The sequence below is a fragment of the Petromyzon marinus genome, chromosome 44 (genome assembly GCF_048934315.1).
Source record: "Petromyzon marinus isolate PM22_M1 ecotype Great Lakes invasive population chromosome 44, UKy_Petmar_22M1.pri1.0, whole genome shotgun sequence".
Taxonomy (NCBI): Eukaryota; Metazoa; Chordata; class Hyperoartia; order Petromyzontiformes; family Petromyzontidae; genus Petromyzon; species Petromyzon marinus.
Genome location: NC_133710.1, coordinates 1090014 through 1113016, shown reverse-complemented (window position 1 = coordinate 1113016; position 23003 = coordinate 1090014). Strand labels below are relative to the sequence as shown.

Sequence of the window (23003 nt, the reverse complement as noted above, 5' to 3'; positions counted from 1 at the left end):
CCATCAAAAATCCTGTCACAGACGTTCGTGCAAATAAACCGTCCGTACATCCTCAGACATCACGGAGTGCTGAACTAGTAACGAATTTGCACGTTTTTTATACGTGACTAGCTTTACTAGCTTTACTACCCGGCTTCGCCCGGCCGCCTTTGTCTCCCCAGTGGCGATGTATACACACCACACCAGTTAATTGTTTGAGGCTGAGTCGACCTAGGGGAGGCCCAGGACCGGTTCAAATAATCTTCACCGGTGGTGGCTGTGAGCGGGAATCGAACTCGGGTTGCCGGGTTCATACCGCGGCGCGCTAACTGCTACACTACCGCTCCCCACACACACAGACACACACACAGACAGGGCGCTAACCACTACACTACAATGCGTTACGCTTCCACATGCGCGGGTCACGTGACAGATTTGACGTCACAGCTCACTTGCCGTGCAAAAAATAAATGCATTATTGAGCTCCCCCCCCAAAACTAAAGTGTATTTTGATAATTTGTGCATGGTGTACAGTTTGGAAAGTATCCACATGGCAAATTTCCAGTTTGTTGCATGTCGGGAAGTACGCTAAACATTTTGAACAGACACATTCACAAATTTGCCTTTTATATATATGGAGACAAACCTTACTGATTGGCTGTGTCGGGTGGTGGCGGGTTTAACGACACATTTATATTTACGTGATCTAACAACAACAAAAAAACTATCTTATGGATAATAGTGGAATATTAAGAGATTTATTTTAGTTAATTTGTTACACTCGATGACATTCTAAACTGAGTCTGCCACGCACGAGGAGGCCGTGGGACCAGCCACGAGTTCTCGATGGAGGAACGGTCACCAGGCACTTGGGAGGGCCGTCTCGGCTTTCTTGAAAAATCCGTCACGGGTGGTGGAATCTCCACTTAAAATACTGAGCTAATTTTTGATGAAAGAACTTCGTAGGTGAAGATCCAACAGCGGGCGCCCATCTACCCGCAGAAGAAGATGTACTGGGGTAATATGTTGATGCTTCTGAGAATAAGATAAGTCTTCGGGGTGCATTGGTGTGAGTGATGAGTAATTACAGAAGAACAGAGGATGCCATCACCTCCATTGCCATCACTTAAACCATTATCTCCCTGTCACTTATTTCACGTGATAATAATTTTTCGTAAGTAATTTTTTTTTACCGTCATAAAAAACACAAAACGTTTATAAGGAAGCCGGGCGGGCGTATTGCACCCTCCAACAATGAGGGAACGAACAAAGGCTCGCTGCGTTACCACGGTGGGGGTAAGAATTGGTGGGGGGGGGGGGGTAACGATTGGTGGGGGGGTAACGATCGGTGGGTAGGGTAACGATTGGGAGCAGTGAATATAAGAGGGGGGGGGGGGGAGAGAAGATGGAAGAAAGGGGAGGGGGGGAATAATGTAACCAAACAGAACCCAAAAATACATGATAATATTCAGTGTCAATTTCAATCTGTAAAGCACCGCATTCGATGCTCGCTCGCTCGCGAAGAGAGAGAGACCCGAGGAGGAGCCACAGACAGCAGTAGCCAGGCGGCCAGCCGGCGACAAATCTCCCCCTAAGCTCTGCGGTTCTCTATACGCTAAGGTGTTATCAACCAGTTGATGAGTGATTTTACATGTGGGAGGAAACCTAAAGCGCCCGGAGAAAATCAACGCGTGCGAGGAAGCAACGCTCTATCCCATACACCTTCGATTAGCACGGTCGGCTACGTACGGTGCGAAAGACGTTCAACATGCACGGACGCGGAAGAGAGGGATGGAGATTAGTCCACGCTTTCTGTACTGCCTTCTCCTGGCGAGACAGAGTACTACACCTCCCTCCCTGACGCCCACGGGAAGGGAGTTTTGCAACGTTCATGCGGTGATCCATCAACCCTCGCTCCTGCCTCCACAGTGTATGCACCTATGTTGAACTTCTTCTGCACAGTACGTAGCTAACCGCGATAATCAGTGCTGGGTTTACAGGCGTGCACCGGCATCGCCCATCGTCGATACGATCACATCGGAGTGCCTTCAAGAGCCAGCCAAGATTGTCCTCTGTCATTGGCCTACAAAATGTAAAGAGTTAAACATCCAGTGTCAACACATTGGCACATTGGACTCATGGCGTGGTGATTATAATGTTGCAATGCATTGTCTGTGTGGCGTTAGATGTAAAAAAAAAGTCTGACATGACGATTTAATAACAGTTTATGACTTGAGAATAGAGCCTTACTGTGCACTGCTTGAAACTCAATTCTGTTACTTCAAAGTATTTATATCTGCAGCCAAAATATATATCATTGGTAATTTACAACACTGTTGGTGATTGAGAGTTTATCACGCAAAAAAAAAACACACGCAAATGGAACACACTTCAACCTAGCCCCTCATGTTCTAGTTTGCTGTAGTGCATCCATTTTAAGGACTATATGGTAATGTATTGCTGGTAGGAACCTCCTGGTTATTACACCAGCCCACAGGGGATTATTGTGTCCGTCCGTCCGTCGTGCATCCAAAAATGGGAGAGGTGGGGCTGGGTGGAGAGGGTGGGGAGGGAGGGCTTGGTGGGGAGGGAGGGGCTGGGTGGGGAGGGGGTGGTCACCCCGTGGTGCCCTTATAAAACTCAACGTTGGTTGTGTATTAAGTACTGTATGGTAGTGTAATAAGTACTGTGTGGTAGTGTATTAAGTACTGTATGGTAGTGTATTAACTACTGTATGGTAGTGTATTAAGTACTGTATGGTAGTGTAATAAGTACTGTGTGGTAGTGTATTAAGTACTGTATGGTAGTGTATTAACTACTGTATGGTAGTGTATTAAGTACTGTATTATAGTGTATTAAGTACTGTATGGTAGTGTATTAAGTACCGTATGGTAGTGTATTAAGTACTGTATTGTAGTGTATTAAGTACTGTATGGTAGTGTATTAAGTACTCTATGGTAGTGTATTAAGTACTGTATTGTATTAAGTACTGTATGGTAGTGTATTAAGTACTGTATTGTAGTGTATTAAGTACTGTATTGTAGTGTATTAAGTACTGTATTGTAGTGTATTAAGTACTGTATGGTAGTGTATTAAGTACTCTATGGTAGTGTATTAAGTACTGTATTGTAGTGTATTAAGTACTGTATGGTAGTGTATTAAGTACTGTATTGTAGTGTATTAAGTACTGTATGGTAGTGTATTAAGTACTGTATTGTAGTGTATTAAGTACTGTATGGTAGTGTATTAAGTACTGTATGGTAGTGTATTAAGTACTGTATTGTAGTGTATTAAGTACTGTATTGTAGTGTATTAAGTACTGTATTGTGGTGTATTAAGTACTGTATGGTAGTGTATTAAGTACCGTATGGTAGTGTATTAAGTACTGTATTGTAGTGCATTAAGTACCGTATGGTAGTGTATTAAGTACTGTATTGTAGTGTATTAAGTACTGTATGGTAGTGTATTAAGTACTGTATGGTAGTGTATTAAGTACTGTATTGTAGTGTATTAAGTACTGTATTGTAGTGTATTAAGTACTGTATGGTAGTGTATTAAGTACCGTATGGTAGTGTATTAAGTACTGTATTGTAGTGTATTAAGTACTGTATTGTAGTGTATTAAGTACTGTATTGTAGTGTATTAAGTACTGTATTGTAGTGTATTAAGTACTGTATTGTAGTGTATTAAATTGTAGTGTATTAAGTACTGTATTGTAGTGTATTAAGGCAGCTCCACTTGGAGTCGTACTTTGCCTACCCTTCCACGCCGGCTAGACGTCTCGGAAGAGATGGGGTTACCCACACTTTACCCCACCACACGATGATTTGCCGATTGTCTGACTGCGGTGCTTCCCCATTTGTACTGCTGCCTGGGCAGAGGTATTGTGGAGAGGGGGGGGGGTTATGTCACTTTAATTCGCGTGCTTTCAGATGCGCTTACCCGCGGCCGTCTGGAACGCTCTTCCTTCCCATGTTAGGAAGCCACTGGAGCTACGCACATTTAAATCTAGATCGAAAACTCTTTTTTTCAAGAACTGATTTTTGTGTTTCGTTTCTTGTCCTTTCCCATCACCTCCGATGATCACGGTGGGCTACGCACGGTGCGAAAGAAGTTCAACATACACACACACACAACTTACACCGTTGTTTCATATCCCGCGCCTGGAGACGGAATGGCGAGTGCCACGTGCTAACCATTACACACCGCTGGGGCAAAACAACACCACCCCCACCCCCCCCCACCTCTAGGGCGTGTGTTGACGAGCGTTTAATTTCTTGACGTCTGTTGCTTTTGTCGCAGGATGATGGAGTTTGGTCTCCGCCTCTGTCAGGAATTTCCTGCGAACCTGCGAGCTGCGGCAGACCAAACGTCCCCGCTCACGGCTCGGTGGACGGGCCCGGGCTGACGTTTGGCAGTGTGGTTACCTTCTCGTGCCGCCAAGGATACGCGTTAGAGGTGAAAGCGAAACGAGAATTGTGATAAGGGGCCGGCCATATATGACGTCACGCACCTAGAGGGGGGGGAGGGGGAGGGTCAGACATTTGTGACGATGTGTGACGCGAGGTGAGGGAGTGGGAGACATGTGACGTCACATCAAAATACGCAACTTTAAATAAATATAGAATTGTTATAACAACACTCCTACAACATCAGAGTGCAGCGCCACATTAAATACGCACTACGATGACAATCGTTTAAAGCGATTTGAAGCACGTTTTATTTTCAAAATGGCAACTTGGTTTTGGGGAGGGGGGGGGGCAGAGCTTTGTGACGTCATATTTGAGGGGGGGTCTGACTTTTTGTGACGCCGTGTGACGAGGGGGGCGGGGTCAAAAATCGTCCAAAATCGCGTGACGTCATTTATGGACGGCCCCTAATCAGTAGTCGCCGCCGTGTGGCTCCTTAATTCTCACGACATTCGTCGTTAAATTCACCAAAACCGCTGTGGCAGTGTTGCGACGCATGTTCAGAAGCAGCTGACGCCATCGCTTCAACTGCCACTGAGCTTATACGGCTCTGTGGGCCTTACCTGGTAAAATAAAAATCTATTTAAGAAAAAAAAATGATCAACACAACAGGAGAAATTATGCTACGATGCTACTGCACCGCTAAGCGCAAACACAATCAACGACAACAACAAAAACTCCACGCATTCGTCAATAACTGTGACCTTCGATAAGAATTCTAGATTTGAAGCTTTCGTGACTGCAAGGATCCATACTCTTTGGTTCTATTCGGTAAAGTCACGTAGGTAAAAAATAAAGCAACAAAAATCACGACGTTTCGGCCACAACACAACTGACCTTCTTAAGGTGAAAGGGATAAACCTGTTGGGACGACAGAGCTTCAGTAAACGCTGTTAAGATTCGTAGCGCCCTTTTAAGCTGGTTGAGCGAAAGTCAGGCACCCAAGCAGTAGAATTTAGCATTGAAAAAGGTCGATAATATATTTTTTTGTTTTTAAATAGGTGACATTTCAGGGCAATGTCCGTTCTTCCTAGCACACCGAAAGAGATGGCAAGGAGGTGGCGTGGATGGCCAGGCTTGAGACTCCACTCTATACCACGGGAGCCTGAGGAGATTTACATTAAAAAAAATGTCTCCCGATGAACAGTTTTTAATTTTCCTTTGCATATTAACGCGACATTTTGCCGTCTGAGTTGCAGCAGTTGAAGCGATGGTGCGTGTTCCTTAAGCCCCTCTCTCAATCTCCTTTCACACGGCAGTATGCCACAGTTGATCGGTGAATTGCGTGCGGTGGGCTAAAGTGTGGGTACTCACACCTCTTCCAAGATATCTGCCCAGCGTGGAAGGAGTTGGTCAAAGTGCGCTGTGGGGAGCTGTCCCTAGTGGAGACGCTTCCGCCTGCAGAGTCGTCAGCAAGCAATTGCAGGGCTGTGCCTCTACCGTTACGCTGCATTGGGTTAGTGGGAGTTGGCGCTTTGGTTAAGGAGATTGATCAAAATTCAGGAACACGTGGGTTCACACCCAGTCTGGGGTCGACTTCAGGTTTTTGACGATGAGTACCACTGTATGGGAAGTCCACCGTAGTTCGGATGGGAAGATTGACCCCCGGCATAGAAATGTGGAATTTCCATCACCGGATCAGGGCCTCCGTTGGAGATGTCACCCCACTGCCCAATCAAGCAGGGAGACGCGGTCTCTGGGTCTCTGTCTGAACCTCTGTCTCTACTTAAGTTGCTGGGTCTCTGTGGACCAATCAGTTTCAAGACAATTCATCATATCTTGATTTCAAGCTTTCGTGACTGCAGGAATCCATTCTCTTTGGTTCTTTCGGTCCCACTGCTGGTTCAGCAGTTGAACTGCTGGATTATTTTTCCGCCTGAGGACGACCGCTTGTGTTGCGATCGAAACGTCGTGATTTATTTTATTTTTCTACCTACTTGGTGACTTTACCGAAAGAACAAAAGAGAATACATCATATATCACCGAAGCATGTTTTTGTTTGCATGTTCACCACAAGTATGTGTGGTTAATGCACTCCATCATTCCTCGTAAAAGGTTTCTGTTTGGTGCTTTAACATCTCAATACCTCCTGTTTTATCGCCAGACAGGGTTTTAACATCCATTCTTGTACGAATCCGACTTGCGGCAGGGCCCATCTCAGCTATCCTGCCTGAGCAACGGCTCCTGGAGCGCGGCGAGCCCCGCGTGCGTGGCCGCGTCCTGTCCACCGCCCTCCGCGCCTCCCCACGGCTTCGTCGCGGTGGTCTCCTATTCTCTGGGAGGCGTCGTCCGCTACGAGTGCGACGCCGGCTACGTCCTGCACGGCGCCCGCAATCGAAGTTGCTTGCCCAGCAGGGAGTGGAGTGGCTCACCGCCCGCCTGCGTTGGTGAGTCGCCGTTGGCTCGTCGCGGGACAGGCGGGCGCTTGTTTTGCGCTCGTTGTTTTATTTCTCGAGGATGTTGTTCTCACTTTCGTCTCCTGAGGTTGGTTTGCGTTGCGTGTTAGGCGCGTCGGACCGCGTTAATTGGTCGTGGCGAGCGGTCGTGCGGCCGTGAGCGCTGCGCTACGGAGCCGGCGACCCGAGTTGGATTCCCGCTCACGGCCACCAACACCGGTGACTAAAATCTGAACGAGTCTTGGGCCTCCCCTAGGTCGACCCAGTCTCAAATGAGTACCTGGTGCGGTGTGTAAACATCATCACTGGGGAGACAAAGGCAGCCGGGTGTGGCGCTGGCCACCCACGCCATCGTGTGCCGTACCGGCCTTCATAGGTGCTCGCTAACAGCACTTGCCCCAACAGTGTTAAGGCCACACGGGGGTCATTCTTGTATAATAACTATTTGACTCAATGAGCATTACCAGCAGAAAGACAATCTGAGTCAGATTGTGAAGACTGCAAGTGGCGTGGACACGTTACGAGAATGAGGCCGGACTTGGCAATGCTGAGCCAAAGCAAGGGAAGACAGAGAACGGGTGGTGGGGGAGTTATAGACTCAGGGGTGGAAGATCTTGAAGATCAAGGATTGAGACTGAGGGTAGCAGTGATGCTGGCGAAGGAACGAGAACCGTGATGGAATTTAATTCAGCCCCATCGTCGCTCAACAGCTGAACGGAAGGGACAGATTATGGTGAAACCTATGTAAACAAAATTAGCAATTGTATTTATACATATTTTTATATTTTCTTAATTTACATTCCAACTATAAACATACAGTCCGGTTACACAGGTCATAACGCCTCCTTATTTACAGAGCTCATATTTGTGAGTTTACTGGGTTCGCTGATATTTTCCTAAAATGAACGCAAAGGTAGAGGGGGGCAGGAGGAGTGGTGGACATGTGGGAGGTATAGGAGCCGCGCCATGCCACGTGTTGAACTGGGAGGCCGATGTCACACAGTCAACAAGGCCTGCATCCTGGTGACACTGGGCCCAAGGAACTCAGATGTTGAGGGTGGTTTAAATGGGTCATGCAGGAATGGGTCCCATACTCTTTATAAGCCTGACTCCTATCCTTTAAGCGTGCATGTATCTCAGATGGTCTGAAAAACATGCTCAGACCATCTGATGCGCTTCTGCGGTCGTCGGGAACGCTCTTCCTTCCGATATTAGGAAGCCACTGGAGCTGCGCTCAGTTAAGTCGTAATTGGAAACACATTTTTTAGTAACTGCTTTTTGTGTTCAGTTTGTTGTCCTTGCCCTGCACCTCCGACTCCGAATGATCACGGTTGGATACGTTGCATCGCGAAATAAGTTCAACATATATACACGGCCGAGTGCAGCGGTTGCAATTTAAAAGACAGCGTAGGTATCCCGGTGAACATGTTTGTGCCTCTTTCGTGCCATTGCGTTGTGCAGAACAGTCCTGTGAACCCCCTCGGCCGATAACCAACGGCAGATTGGTCCGGGCCGGGCGCGGCGATGCTGGCGCGCCCGCGGCAGATGCTCGATCCAGCTTCGCGGCCGGCAGCGCGGTTGAGTTTGCGTGTGACGAGGGATATCGGCTGGAGGGGTCCAAGCGGAGCTCTTGCACCGGGACCGGTGAATGGAGCGTCGCTCAACCGGCGTGCGTCAGTAAGTGTCCCACATGTTAGTTTAGCCCGCACGCGCGTGCACGCATCCACATTGCGGTGGTCCCTCGGTTTACGGTGCTGTCGATTAACGATAATTCGATTAACGATAATTCGATTAACGATCCGCCTCCCATAGGGGTCCCCCTATTGTTTCTCTTAACGATACATTTTCGGTTAACGATATCGTTACGATATCACGCGGCCGCCAATTTCGGCCAATCGAAGCGCTCCCAAGTGGACTTGGCAGACCTCAGCCAATCAGCGACGCCCTTTAAGCCAACCATGTTCTTAGCCTAAGGTAAGAATTTGTATTATATTCTGTATATTTATCTATCCATCTTTAAATGAACGCTTTAATATGTTCTTATGAAGTTTATTTATAAAAATTGCGTGTTTAAATATTGTAAACTATGTTTTTAGAGTGAAAAAGGTCAACTTTCGATCATCTTGGAGCAAATTTAGCATGTAAAATGCATTTCCCGTATTCAATTAACGATAACTTAAATCAACGATGGTTTTCGTGGAACAAATTAATATTGTTACCCGAGGGACCATTGAATGAGGTCGTTTCTTTTGCGTCCACGTGTGAATGTGTTTTGAGTTTCGTTCGCTACTGCTGGCAAGAGAACACCAAAGCGGGGGGGCGGGGGGGGGGGGCGGGGTGCTTTGAAAGCTACTGGTGCAAAAAAATAACGCCGGAGAAAATTGAGGAAATCGGTTTCAGAAAGCATTCCAGATTAGAAAAGACGAGGGGTAGAGGTTTGGGCAAGAGTGAGCTGGGTAGGTAGACTCACTGAAGACGTGGATATGGAGCAGGAAGGGTTAAACGTGAACAGCGCGAGATAATTAGTGCGGAACGGAGAGCGGTGGGAGGCCTTCATGCGGCCCCATCATCGCGGAAGCTGATGCAAGGGAAAGGCAGAAGAGCCGAGTAACGTATGAAGCACATTTTGTTTATGCGTGAAGCAACCGTAAACATTTAATTCAAGAAATACGTACAATCATAAACCCAGAATGAGTTTGCAATCGTGCAATCGGAAGATTGCAAGTTCAGATCCCCATTCAGGGGTCAGCTCAGTCCATCATAAATATTTTCCTTTAAAATAGGCACCACTGTGTGAAAATGGTGGTTATCCCGCCCCTTGCCATAGGAACGTGGATCGTCAACACCGGACTAAAGCTGCGAATGGAGATTGGTGATGCTCCATGCTCAATTAGTAGCAATTGTTGAAGTGCAGCGCTTTGTTAATCCACTGCTGGATTGAATGTCGCCCTCCTCAGTGTCGGTGTCATGGGCGTTGTTTGCCCCCATACTTCAGCACTGAACTATAATTGTTTTTATTTTACCAGGCAAGGCCCCACTGAGCTACTACGTAGCTCTTTTTCAGAAGCGACCTGGCTATCGCAAATGATAGCTCAACAAAGCGGCTCATCGCTTGGACGTTTATCGCAGCCAAAGTGCTCTAAATGTTTGCCCCCATACATGTTTGCCCCCATACTTCAGCACTGAACTATAATTGTTTTTATTTTACCAGGCAAGGCCCCACTGAGCTACTACATAGCTCTTTTTCAGAAGCGACCTGGCTATCGCAAATGATAGCTCAACAAAGCGGCTCATCGCTTGGACGTTTATCGCAGCCAAAGTGCTCTAAATGCAAGTTTCTATATGTGGAGGGAAAAACCGGAGGACCCGGAGAAAAATCCACGCCGCCACGGGGAGAGAGAGATAGAGAGAGAGACGCAAACTCCAAATATACAGGCATCGTCAGGATCTGGATCAAGCCCACAACATCCTGTACACCAGGCGAGGTAGTTAACATCTTGCCACCACGGCTCCCAAACCTGCTTTATTTATTAAGCCTGCTTCAATTATCACCACTGCTGCTAACCGTGGCTGGGAATCAAACACAGGTGTGTGAGTTCATAGCGCAGTTAGCTACCCACTGTGCCACCACTCCCCGTATTGTGACACCATGTCTTCGTATTGCTGCATATGTTATTGTAGGAGTCTACTGTGGAACCCCGGTGCCAGTGATGAATGCCATAATGCGTGGCATGTACTATCAATACGGAGACATGATTACCTACTCGTGCTACAGCGGCTACATGCTGGACGGGCCAAGCCGCAGCTTCTGCCTGCAAAATTCAACCTGGAGCCTGCAGCCTTCTTGCAAAGGTATGTCTCCAGCCGTTTTATCAAACCCATGAGGATTCCTCTCCAGCTATAGTTTCTGGTGGGCCATATGATACAACTGGTGTGGGTACTTTGCCTTCCTTCCACACGTATAAACATTCCATGAAGAGTTGTCTAAGCAGCCGCAGAGCATGGTCAATTGTTGGTAGTGCCAGTCCTGGCTGGCTTCCCGATTGTTTGTGGTTTCCCGTACCTCTAAATCATTGACTTTGTGTTTTTTTGTTGGGCGGCAACACTCTCTCCCATACAGAGTCACGTTCTGAATGGCTTAGCGCAGTCGTGGCAGCTTCGAGTCTACGAAGACGACGTGAAGACCGCGTGCGAGCGTTTGAACTAAATGATTCAAATGAATAGCCACGCGATGCGGCAACCGCATCGCGTGGCGCTTTCAGATGCGCTTCTGCTGCCGTCTGGAACGTTCTTCCTTCCGATATTAGGAAGCTACTGGAGCTATGCACTTTTAAATAATCTAGATTGAAACCTCATTTCTTTAGAACTGCTTTTTGTGTTTAGTTTGTTGTCCTTCCCCCGCACCTCCAATTAACGCGGTTGGCTACGTACGGTGCGAAAGAAGTTCAACACACACGTACATTCCATCCCGTTCATTTGATGGCGGTGTTCGATGTGCAGCTGTTTGCAGGTTCCCCTGCCAGAATGGAGGATTGTGCCTGAGGCCCAATTCGTGTTTCTGTGCTGAGGGCTGGATGGGGCTACTGTGTGAGGAGCGTAAGTACCGATGCGATAATGCACCACATACGAGGGACCGTTTTTGTATGTGGGCTCGAGCGACCAATGTCGCATAAGTAGTTTCAATTCGGTACGTATTTTTTTTAACCCTCTCCCGTTCTGAGACATCTGCAAGTTGCAGGGTGGGGTCCCGTTCACCGCCGAATCTCGGAACGCGCAGGCGGTTCAGACAAATGTTTTTTTTTATTATTTAAAGAGCCATAGTGCCGTTGGGTATAAAGACATTGTACTCACCGCAGAGAACTCGAGCGACACGACCGCACTCTAAGATAGCTGGCGCCAAACTGTGCCACACACCCTCCCGCATGGCCTTGTGGGAGCCTCGGTACCGGTAAAGTTATTTTATTTTATTTTTTCTTCTGGTTAGAAATAAAAAACCGATGTTTGTTCCGATGGTGTATGTGTACGTACGTCATCGGAACGGACAAGGACGAAGCAACAACCCTCAACCAGGGCTCATCAAATCAAACAAAAATAAATATCTTCTGGGTTTTAAATTTTGATTTAAAGCTTTCGTGACTGCAGTAATTCATATTCTTAGTTTTTTCGGTAAAGTCACGTTGAAGAGAAACAACAAAATAACAAAATATATATAAAACAATAAAAAAATTCTCACTACGTTTCGACCATAACTCAAACGGTCATCTTCAGGTGTGTTGGTTTGCATAAATTTATGCGCCGTTTAAAAATAAATTTATGCAAACCAACACACCTGAAGATGACCGTTTGAGTTATGGTCGAAACGTAGTGAGAATTTTTTTTATTGTTTTATATATATTTTATTATTTTGTTGTTTCTCTTCAACGTGACTTTACCGAAAAAACTAGGAATATGAATATCTTCTGGGTTCTTTCGGTAAAGTCACGTAGAATGGGAATAAAATAATAAAAATAATAACAGAATAAAATTCTCACGACGTTTCGGCCACAACACAAGTAGCCTTCCTCAGGTGAAGAAACAGGACTGTGCGGAAGACAGCGCTTGATTGAACACTGCCAAGCATGGACAGCGTCTTTTAAGCTGTGTGGGAGAAACAGAGCGCCTTGACAAAGGAGTTAATATAAATTAGCATGTCACTGGGGGATTAGCATGATGTAGGTGTGAGGGATTAGCAGCAGTCTACATATCAACAGTAAATTAGCATGTAACTGGGGGGTTAGCATGATGTAGGTGTGAGGGATTAGCAGCAGTCTACATATCAACAGTAAATTAGCATGTAACTGGGGGGTTAGCATGATGTAGGTGTGAGGGATTAGCAGCAGTCTACATATCAACAGTAAATTAGCATGTAACTGGGGGGTTAGCATGATGTAGGTGTGAGGGATTAGCAGCAGTCTACATATCAACAGTAAATTAGCATGTAACTGGGGGACTAGCATGATGTTGGTGTGAGGGATTACCAGCAGTCTACATATCAACAGTAAATTAGCATGTAACTGGGGGGGTTAGCATGATGTTGGTGTGAGGGATTAGCAGCAGTCTACATATCAACAGTAAATTAGCATGTAACTGGGGGATTAGCATGATGTTGGTGTGAGGGATTAGCAGCAGTCTACATATCAACAGTAAATTAGCATGTAACTGGGGGATTAGCATGATGTTAGTATGAGGGACGAGCTTGTATTCAGACGGACGAGTCCATCTATGTTCGAACGGAGGAGGGGGGGGGGAAGAGGAGGAAACAGCCACGGTGCGCTGCTCTGTCCTGTGTTGCGTTATAACTATGCTATAAACTGGACTACTATACAATATTATACCTTCCAATCTAAACTACATTGTATAATATCGTATACATAGACAAACTAAGTTGCCTCTGTGGTAGCAGCTACATTGGAGAAACCAAACGACAAATCTCGGACTGCATCCGTGAACATAAAGCAGACTTGAAACACGGTAGGACGAACACCTCAGCCATGGCAGATCACTGTTATAATTCAGTGGGCTCACATTACATTGACTTCTCCAAGACGGAGGTTCTTTGTAAGCCATCTGGCTACCATGAGAGATTCGTTCATGAGGCTATCCACATATACAAACACAGAGACAATTTCAACCGAGAAGATGGATTATGACTTAGTAACCATTGGAAAGACGTTATAAACCATTTCGGTTCTTGATTGTTTGTATTTTACGGTGACTTTCAGACCGCAGTCCATTCGCTGGCACTGCCTATTAGTACCCATCACACGACGGTCAATAGTATAGTTTATAGCATTTGTATAATAACTAATAGTATAACAGTGTAATGTTTAACATAATTCATAAGGCAATATACAGTACCGTAATTGTATAGTGAATATATAGCAGTGTGGTATACAGTAGGGTTAATAGAATAATACATAGTGTAATACTACAAGTCTAATATTTTATAGTCTAAAGTATAGGGTAGTGTATTGTATAATTCAAGGGTGGGGTTTGTCTATGTATACGATATTATACAATGTAGTTTAGATTGGAAGGTATAATATTGTAATGTATAGTAGTCCAGTTTATAACACAGTACAGAGCAGCACACCGTGGCTGTTTCCTCCTCTTCCCCCCCCCCCCTCCTCCGTTTGAACATAGATGGACTCGTCCGTCTGAATACAAGCTCGTCCCTCATACTAACATCATGCTAACCCCCCAGTTACATGCTAATTTACTGTTGATATGTAACCTTCTGCTAATCCCTCACACCAACATCATGCTAACCCCCCAGTTACATGCTAATTTACTGTTGATATGTAACCTTCTGCTAATCCCTCACACCAACATCATGCTAACCCCCCCAGTTACATGCTAATTTACTGTTGATATGTAGACTGCTGCTAATCCCTCACACCAACATTATGCTAGTCCCCCAGTTACATGCTAATTTACTGTTGATATGTAGACTGCTGCTAATCCCTCACACCAACATTATGCTAGTCCCCCAGTTACATGCTAATTTACTGTTGATATGTAGACTGCTGCTAATCCCTCACACCAACATCATGCTAATCCCCCAGTTACATGCTAATTTAAATGTAAACTCCTTTGTCAAGGCGCTCTGTTCCTCCCACACAGCTTAAAAGACGCTGTCCATGCTTGGCAGGGTTCACTTAAGCGCTGTCTTCCGGACAGTGCTGTTTCTTCACCTGAGGAAGGCTACTTGTGTTGTGGCCGAAATGTCGTGAGAATTTTATTCTGTTATTATTTTTATTCTTTTATTCCCATTCTACGTGACTTTACCGAAAGAACCAAGAAGATCAATCCCTGCAGTCACGAAAGCTTTAAATCGAAAAATAAATATGCTTGCTTTCCTGCATTCTGTTTTTTTGAAAACCACATCAAATGGCATATTTGATTGGCTATATCGGCCTAGTTATAGTAAAACAAACTATATTATACGACGTGATTTAACCCAAAATAAATTAGTTATTAATCATATGTACGAGAAAGTAACACAAACACTCCATTTAATGTGAGAATGACTCATACAGCAAAATAATAATTCGCAACCATTTGTTAATCCACTGCTGCATGAAGCCCTCCCCATGTTGTGTTAGTCATGGGGGGGTACTAAAATCACAGATGGGGGTGAGCCAGAACTACTTCAGACACGGTGATATCACTCACCGCTGACGTTAGCTATGGCTGGGATTAAAACTCGAGTCTCCATGTTCACAGGGCAGTGCGCTAACCGCTATGCTGCTACTGCTCACATTATAAGCACTGTAAATCTTTAAATTAGACCGAGCTAATCAACCGCTCCATTGACAGTGCATCTTGAAAGGCAGCAGCAGGCTTCACTGCCCATGTCCAAACCAGGACAAATGTGGGCACGTGTGAAATCTTGTGTGAAACACGCATTACAGCGCTAATTATTCCACAGCCACACATCTTTTTTTAAAGGTGTTTCTCAAATTCAAAGGAATTAATTGACATTGATGCCTATTGTGCTGCATGTCAGGTTACACACAAGTATTAGTTGTGATGGGTCTGTTGAGTTGTAATTGAGTGGCGCTTGTGCAGCAATACCCCTGTTTATGTCTTCCCCTTTTACGTCTTTTCACAAACACGTCCTTACGCTGTTATTATTATTACTGTTAACACCGTTACTAGCTCATGATTTGCGTCGCCTCAACCCCACAATCACGTCGCTGTCGGCATCGTCGTCCGTCTGTTCTCGTTATCCGTCGGCTCTCAGCCTACGCCTCCACCACCGCCTACCCCACCTGCAAATCGCTTCGATGAACGTCGTTTCGATATCCGTCGTCGCACCTTTCAGGAACGCATCCCCGACGTAAGACCGGGGTATGACCGTAGCATAGTTTAAACGTTTAGTACTGAAATTGTATTTAAGAATGCAATGATAATGGTTCCTCCATGCAGCACTTAATAAAAGCATTCGCTCCCTTGAAGTTGTTTTCATTTCTCTCTCTCTCTCTCGTCTCAATTGCTTCTCTGTTTTACTGACTATCTCTTGCCTGTCTCCCACTTCATGATAGCTTTACATCCTGTGACATGCGGGCCGTGTTGGAACCTACGGGCGCCATCCCATGCTCCGTAATGTGTCCTGTCTCTCCCCTCGTGATGCTAGCTATCTGCATCCTACCGTGCCTGAACGGTGGTCGGTGCAAGGCACCCTACCAGTGCGAGTGTCCGGACGGCTGGCAGGGCTCGCGCTGCCACCTCGGTGAGTGCCAGCAGCAGCGGCGGCGGCAGCGTTGTTGTTGTTGTTGCCCGTTTGCTCGCGCGGTTGTATCATCGCGTCGTAACGTATCGGCACGCTTGCACCGCTTCGCACTGCGCGGGCACCCCACGGTGTTTCGCGGAGCGCGACTGCCAATTGCATTGCGCAACCCGGAGGCAATTGTTTTAGCGGGCCTGACTCGTTTGATGAGATTCACGCAAGTTGAAGCCCGTCCAGCGTTTGGATGCTTAACCAAATTCTGCTGGGAAACGTGGAAGACCCACAGGCTGATGGACTGAAATTATTATGTTGTCCCACTGATGGTAATATGCACGATTTCCAAAACAAGCCACATCAACAGCTTCAGAACGGAAAATCGTCGCTGGCGCCGACACCTCCTCCTCCTCCTCCACAAGTGGAGAATTAAAGACAACCCAAGGCGTGACTGCGGCCACCCACACCAGACAATGGAAACGTCATTACGTTCTCTCTCGTAACTTGATCTCATCGCTTTCTTTCCCTTTGTCTCTCTGTCGATGCGGTAGTCGTGCAGAGTTCCAGATGCAATTCGCGGATAGCCAAAATCGCGGGCAGCAAGTTCGTGAATAACAAGGGAACACTGTACTAAGTTTTGATGAAGATTGATGCTGGATGTAATCTCCAGCGAACCGTCAAATAAAATGTATCCAGGGAAGCTTTACGGCATATTTGCCCGTGACGTGACAACGTGTTACGATTAGCTCTGTCGAATGGTGGAGGGTTAACGTAAAAAAAAATCACCATACACTACATGATCTAACCCCAAAATAAACCATTTATAGATCATATTGTGCATGATGCTCAAAGTTACGGTCCGCGTGTCATCATGGCCGATGATGCAGGAATCATATTCAATCTCTATGATTCTACTTACCTTGGTTGACTTCTGCAGGCATCATACTTTTCTTCTCCTATGGATGATTGCAATGGTAAAACAAATGATGTCCATTTGATTGGGATTATACCTTTAGTACATTTGGGTTATTGCAAATTGGGTTATTAGTTTGGGCTCTACTCCTACACAACCAACCCGAATAGACGATTCGGTTAAAATCAGTACCGCTGTCAAAGCCTTAAACATAAATGAAATGGGATTTTAACCGAGATTCTGCCAAAGAAGAATAGGAGTTTCCATTGCAATTATATTGTGAATCCAGTTCAGATAAGCTTTGGCTATGTGTAGTAGCTTAGCTTAACATCGCCATTTCTATCAATTTTGGTCATTCTGGATGATTCTGAGTGGCCATAATTGCCATTTAAATATATGTATGTATGTTGAACTTCCTTCGAAATTGCCAATGCCTGGTGCATGGAATTGCCCTTATTCCATCCATGCACAGAGAAGCTAAGTGTATAGCCAAGGCGTACGTACGCACACAGCTGCCACGTCTAAACGCTAGGCTATAGCCAGTGTTAAGTATACCAACAGTTGCCCTGTAAATACGCTAGGCTATAGCCATGGATACATATACTTAACTGCCGAGTGTAAATGCTAGACTATACCCAAGGCTATATGTACACGAATCTGCCCTATTTGTAAGCTACACACACGCATAGCCGCTCTGCGTATACGATCCCATTAGTATTTGATTGTAAGAATGGACTCACGGATTCCAGGAATTTGCCCATCTTTAAATGTTATGATAAGCGACACGCTTCAATCCGTTATCTCTGTTTTTATTCAGGGCTAAAAGAAGTGTCGGGGATGAATTATCCCTGCTCGCTTCAATGTCATGTGCATAAGAGCATTATCGGTCGGAGTTAGTATTTTTTTCAAATGTATATTATTCACGGTGCATTAAAAAACCCCTAAATCTAGTATGTGCTGTAGCGGTGGATTGTGCTTTATTACAAGAAGAAATAAACACACACACACACGCGTCCCTTACACCACTAGAAATAGCGTAAAATATTACATCGTTCAATCAGCCTACGGACTTTCTGGACCAATGTTTTCCAGCGTCATTTGCTTAAGCTGGAAAACTGTGGCCCAATTTTGAGAAAGTTGAAAGTGATCCAAATTTTTTTGTTTTCCTTCTTAAACAAATAAATAACTGCTGGAAAAACATCGGTGTAGTGTTTAGCTAATTGTTCCTATGGCAAGTTGCAATGAATTGTTAAAATCCCTTTCCTTTACGTTTTGGACATCGTGGCAATGTTCCAACGCATTCCATACGTACTGTACCGCATGTGCACTGACTCGCTCCAATTTTTTCAACAGCTGTGTGTCGAAAGCCGTGTCTGCACGGTGGCAAGTGTGTCGGCCCCAATCGGTGCCAGTGTCTGCCAACCTGGAGTGGGCAAGATTGTTCTCGGTCAGTATTTTTTGTTCAAAAAAAATCCACACTAACGCTCCGCAGCCTGTCCAGTCAATGACTAAGGTGTCCAATATTGTAAATGTGAGAACCGAAGCCATCATGGTAAGTCCTCTCTTTACCGATTTTACCACTGACTTAACGATATCAATTTAGCATGCGTTCCTGGGGATAATTCATTGGTCAAAATTTGCATAAAAATATGAAATAAGTACCAAAAAAGATAACAAAAGATACCCAAAAAGAAGAAGAAGTTATATGAAAAGTCTAAATAGTTAATATAAGTTGAAACATAGTCCTCGCCAGAGTTGGTGGCGAATATTGCATTGAGTGATCTGGTATGGGGTGAAGGGGAGCTGAGGGAGTGCCGCGTTAGGGAGATGTTAACTACCTCGCCAGGTATACAGAGGGGTCGTGGGTTAAATCCCGGCCCTGACGCCCGTTTAGAATCAAGTGTTTCCAGTATTTGGTTGCTATACATTTCCACATAGTGATTGAGCTGTCATTTGTGATGGCCAGGTCGCTTCTAAAAAATAGCTATACAAAGTAGCTCAGTGGGCCTTACCTGGTCAAATAAAATTAGTTTGGGGAGTAGAGGATGGCGAATGTTGTAAACACTGACGAGAGTTGAGCGCCCGCTAGGAGGCGCTGTGCCACTGTGTGTCCTGCGGTTCTTTTCATGTTTTCAAAACAACGTTGTCGTGATTCAGTGCATTAAATCGAACTGCGTTGCCTATAATTCGTTGGTGACGTTAGAGGGAATCAACGTAGATAGGAGCAACGTAAATAGAGGATTTATCATTAGGCCATCTCTTTTATTTTTTATTTGATTAAACCGCAGAAATGTTAAAGTGGTGATGCGCCAGAAACTCGTCCTTCAACGGGCAGGAAATTCACCGAGGTATTAAAGTAATTGATCAATCAGAGCATGAATCCATTGACTTATACCAAATAATCATGAGATTAATATATTATTTTTTAATCATGAGATATTATAATCATGAGATTAATGTAATATATTATTTTAGTATCTGGTGCATCGTGTCCTGCTTCAACAGCATTTGCCCCGAGTCTGTGAAAGGCTATATGGGGGGTCGTATTTTGTATAATCGTACTCCATAAATGATTTGTGATATTTGCTGTTATAGTTTTACTATGTTATATATTTTTTATTTAAAGCTTTCGTGATTTGATATTTGTTAAATGCGATTGGGTGCTGCGTGATTTTATTGTTTTTCAGACGGAAGAAGGCGGGCTATTACAAATTTTAAGAAGAAATTTGTCTACGGAAGAATCCGCAGTTTTCACAAGAGATCTGAATGTATACTATGGCTTTCCATAGATTGTTGCTTAATACTATAATATAACAGTACTACTATTGAACATCAATGTTTTCGGTCATAGTAGTGAATGCAGCCATATGATTCTTGCAAAAAAGGATAGGGAGTTAAGGTGACATTGCCCTTCTTATGCTGTAACTTTTTTCATACAACACATATTACGATTCTATCCAAAAGCGGCTGTTTGACTCAATTTGCACGGCGAATTATTTTTAGTCAAAAGGTCGTTGTGACTGCTCAGATCCTAATTGAAATGCGCCACTGCAGGAGGGAGCGTTTTTTTCTCCCTTCATATTTACAACTCCGCGTTAGGAGTGGCGCTTTGCCGTAATGACAAAGTTGTCTGCGTGTGTTGTCGGATTTTGCCAACAATTAATAGATTGCGGTAGCTCGAGGCTCTGCTGATAGGACGATACCCACGCGGAAACACCTCGATCACACCAAGGCGGTGTGATGGAGGTGATCATTTGCACGTCTTTCTTTGCCCCCCAAAGGATGACATTGCGACGTCAAGCGTAACACAATCACCGGGTATTCCATTCACTTTATTTTTTTTAATCTAAAGTAGACTAAGCGTTAGTTTACTCTGTGTCGAGAAGGATTTTGAAATTATATGAGATGAATAATAGTGATGATAAAAATCCAATAACATTTTTTAGTAAAATCTGCCACACTCAAGAGCAGGACTCACATGATGTGGTATAAGTGTTATCCACAACAGTGGTTTTTGGGTTAGATCGTGATCGTGATCTAACCCAAAAACCTCTTATGGATTATATTGGTTGCTAAAGCTTACATGTTAAACTGATATAAATGCTCACGGTACGACAGAATTTTTATTTTTGCGATATGATGACAATTGTGATTTCAGATTCAAATAATCTTGCAATTAGCAATCTATTACATTATGTGCTGTGCTGCACATCCAGTGAGAATACATAGTGAACATTTTTTCAACCACAGTTCACTCAACAGAATGCTTACAGGAAATAAAGCTGACAATGCACATGCCGGCAGTTACGTAATAAATAAGTAAGTAAAAAAATTCTTGAACTACAAAAATAATGACTTGATATCACAACCATGCCGTCAATTGCTCCAGAAAACGTTTTGAATCTGGGCCGGCGCCCATGATGAAACCATTGTTTGCCGAGCTGCACTGGCTGGCGGTTGCCGAACGAATAACATTGTAAGGTCGCACTCATTAGCACACAAAGTGCTTGCCGCTAATGAACAACAACACCTTGCTGATCTCCTCGAGAAGTCTAGACCATCACGTGAACTTTTGGCTAACCATTGAACAAAGACGGTCACTGCATCGCGCGCTTTTAGACGCGCTTCTGCGGTCGCCTGGAACGCTCTTCCGTCCAATACTAGAGAGCCACTGGGAGCTGCGCACTTTTAAATCTTGATTGGACACTAATCTCTTTAAAACGCCTTTCTGTGTTTAGTTTGTTGTCCTTCCCCCGCACCTCCGATTAGCACGGTTGGCTACGTATAGTGTGAAAGAGGTTCAAAATACGTAGGTTTTCATGAGGAATGATGGTCTGGGCCCAGACACCCAAGGCTGCATAGAAAAACCACAGCGTTATAATTTTCACCTAATTTGGTTACAATTCCTGCTGTGAGAAGAAAAATGAAACTCAACATCAGCGGCAAGGCGTCTGGGAAAGTGCCACCTCGTGTGTGCACTACAAAGGTCAATTGAAGGGAATCTAAATTCCACCTGCCCAATGTCTCAAACACCGCGTCCCTGCCGTGTGTCAGTCGGGAATAGACGCTTCGGCTTGTGATGATGCCCGATGGCACAATGGAAATAAACTTGTGTTAATGAGAAAAAAAAGACGCGTCCAATAGTAGCAACATTATATTAAAACTTGTTTTGCATTTATGTATACAATTATGCTCATGGTTAAATGTGAATTATCCTTCATTGCAGTGACAGAATATCCGTAACCAGTTGTAATTTTGTGCTGGTTGGTTGGCGTTTCAGGCCTTTGGACCTGTGCTTAGCAACCATTATTAACGAAACTAAACATACAACTATTTGCATCCAATCAAAAAACGTTCCCGTTTCAACTGCCGTGCCAGGAGACTGAACCGGTGACCTCTGGATTGCAAGTCCATTGTGCTAACCATTACACCATTGTAGCAGCTTTTCCGAATTCTTGTCCACTCCATATTGGTCTCTTTTTTTGAAAGCATTTAACATTACATGGATCGTATTACCGAACCCCTGATTACAATTGCCATTTCATCTACTTGATAGCGTATTAATTTTGATAGCGTATATTTGCTGAAAACCTCTCAGTCTTCAGGGCCAATAACGTTATAATACATATGAATAGCTTCTCTGGCCACTGCATCTAAAATAATCGTTTGTCATTACAGCCAATTCATGTATATTAATTGGCTGTAATGCAGGCCCCTTTTCACACATTGTCAGACACGCTTATGCCTATGCCGGAATCGGAGCTTTTTGTTTGTTTTTTGGATCGCAACGCGTGTTGTTGGGCACGATATCCGACGTTTTGCTCCAAGGGCTGTTCACGAAACAAATCAGTTCCTGAAGATGCTCCCAGCTCACGAATCGAAACGTCGGACAACCGGACAACATTGCAAATGTATACAGCACAACCACAAAAACCTACCCAGTGAGAGCCACAGCATTCATATAACAATAATTATTGTTGTTTGTGGTTGTTCATTATACATAGGCCTGCGATGTGCAGTGTCGTTGTGGTATATTTGAGCCCATTGGTTGTGTAATATCAAAGGCTGCACAATAATATTCATACTGTATTGCATCAAGCAGCGTTTAAATGTGTACTGTATTATATTAACTTAGCTTGAACGGTGTTTAAACTTACATATGTTGACATCGGTTTTTTGTTCATACAATCAACAAGTACTGTATACTTTCTTCCACGGCAGATTATTACTGCACGTTGTACGATTAAATAACGTTTAAAATCAGTATTTTTCGGGGTTCTATTTAAGTGTGGATTCTATTGATGAGATAACTTGAATTGTGGAATGTCTAATGAGCGAGGTTGTATTTGCCAATCACATATTACCACGTACACTTTTGCGAGCAATATCGACACAGGTTTTTTGGGGTTAGATCGTCTAAATATAATTGTGTCGTTCAACCCGCCACCATCCGATATAGCCAATTCGTAAGGTTTGTCACG

At 44.6% G+C, this 23003-nt stretch overlaps 1 protein-coding gene across 1 annotated transcript in view; it reads left to right on the top strand.

Annotated features, from left to right (window-relative positions):
• LOC116951822 (sushi, von Willebrand factor type A, EGF and pentraxin domain-containing protein 1-like) overlaps window positions 1-22785 on the top strand; it is a 50055-nt gene extending 27270 nt beyond the window's left edge. Inside the window, exons 9-16 of the mRNA XM_032970582.2 lie at window positions 4282-4437; window positions 6598-6835; window positions 8306-8521; window positions 10526-10696; window positions 11345-11440; window positions 16023-16118; window positions 18376-18469; window positions 19710-22785. Of these exons, the coding sequence (XP_032826473.2) occupies window positions 4282-4437; window positions 6598-6835; window positions 8306-8521; window positions 10526-10696; window positions 11345-11440; window positions 16023-16118; window positions 18376-18469; window positions 19710-19740 (1098 nt within the window). The 3' untranslated portion in view covers window positions 19741-22785. The remainder of the gene's footprint in view (window positions 1-4281; window positions 4438-6597; window positions 6836-8305; window positions 8522-10525; window positions 10697-11344; window positions 11441-16022; window positions 16119-18375; window positions 18470-19709) is intronic.
• Window positions 22786-23003: the final 218 nt, after the last annotated feature.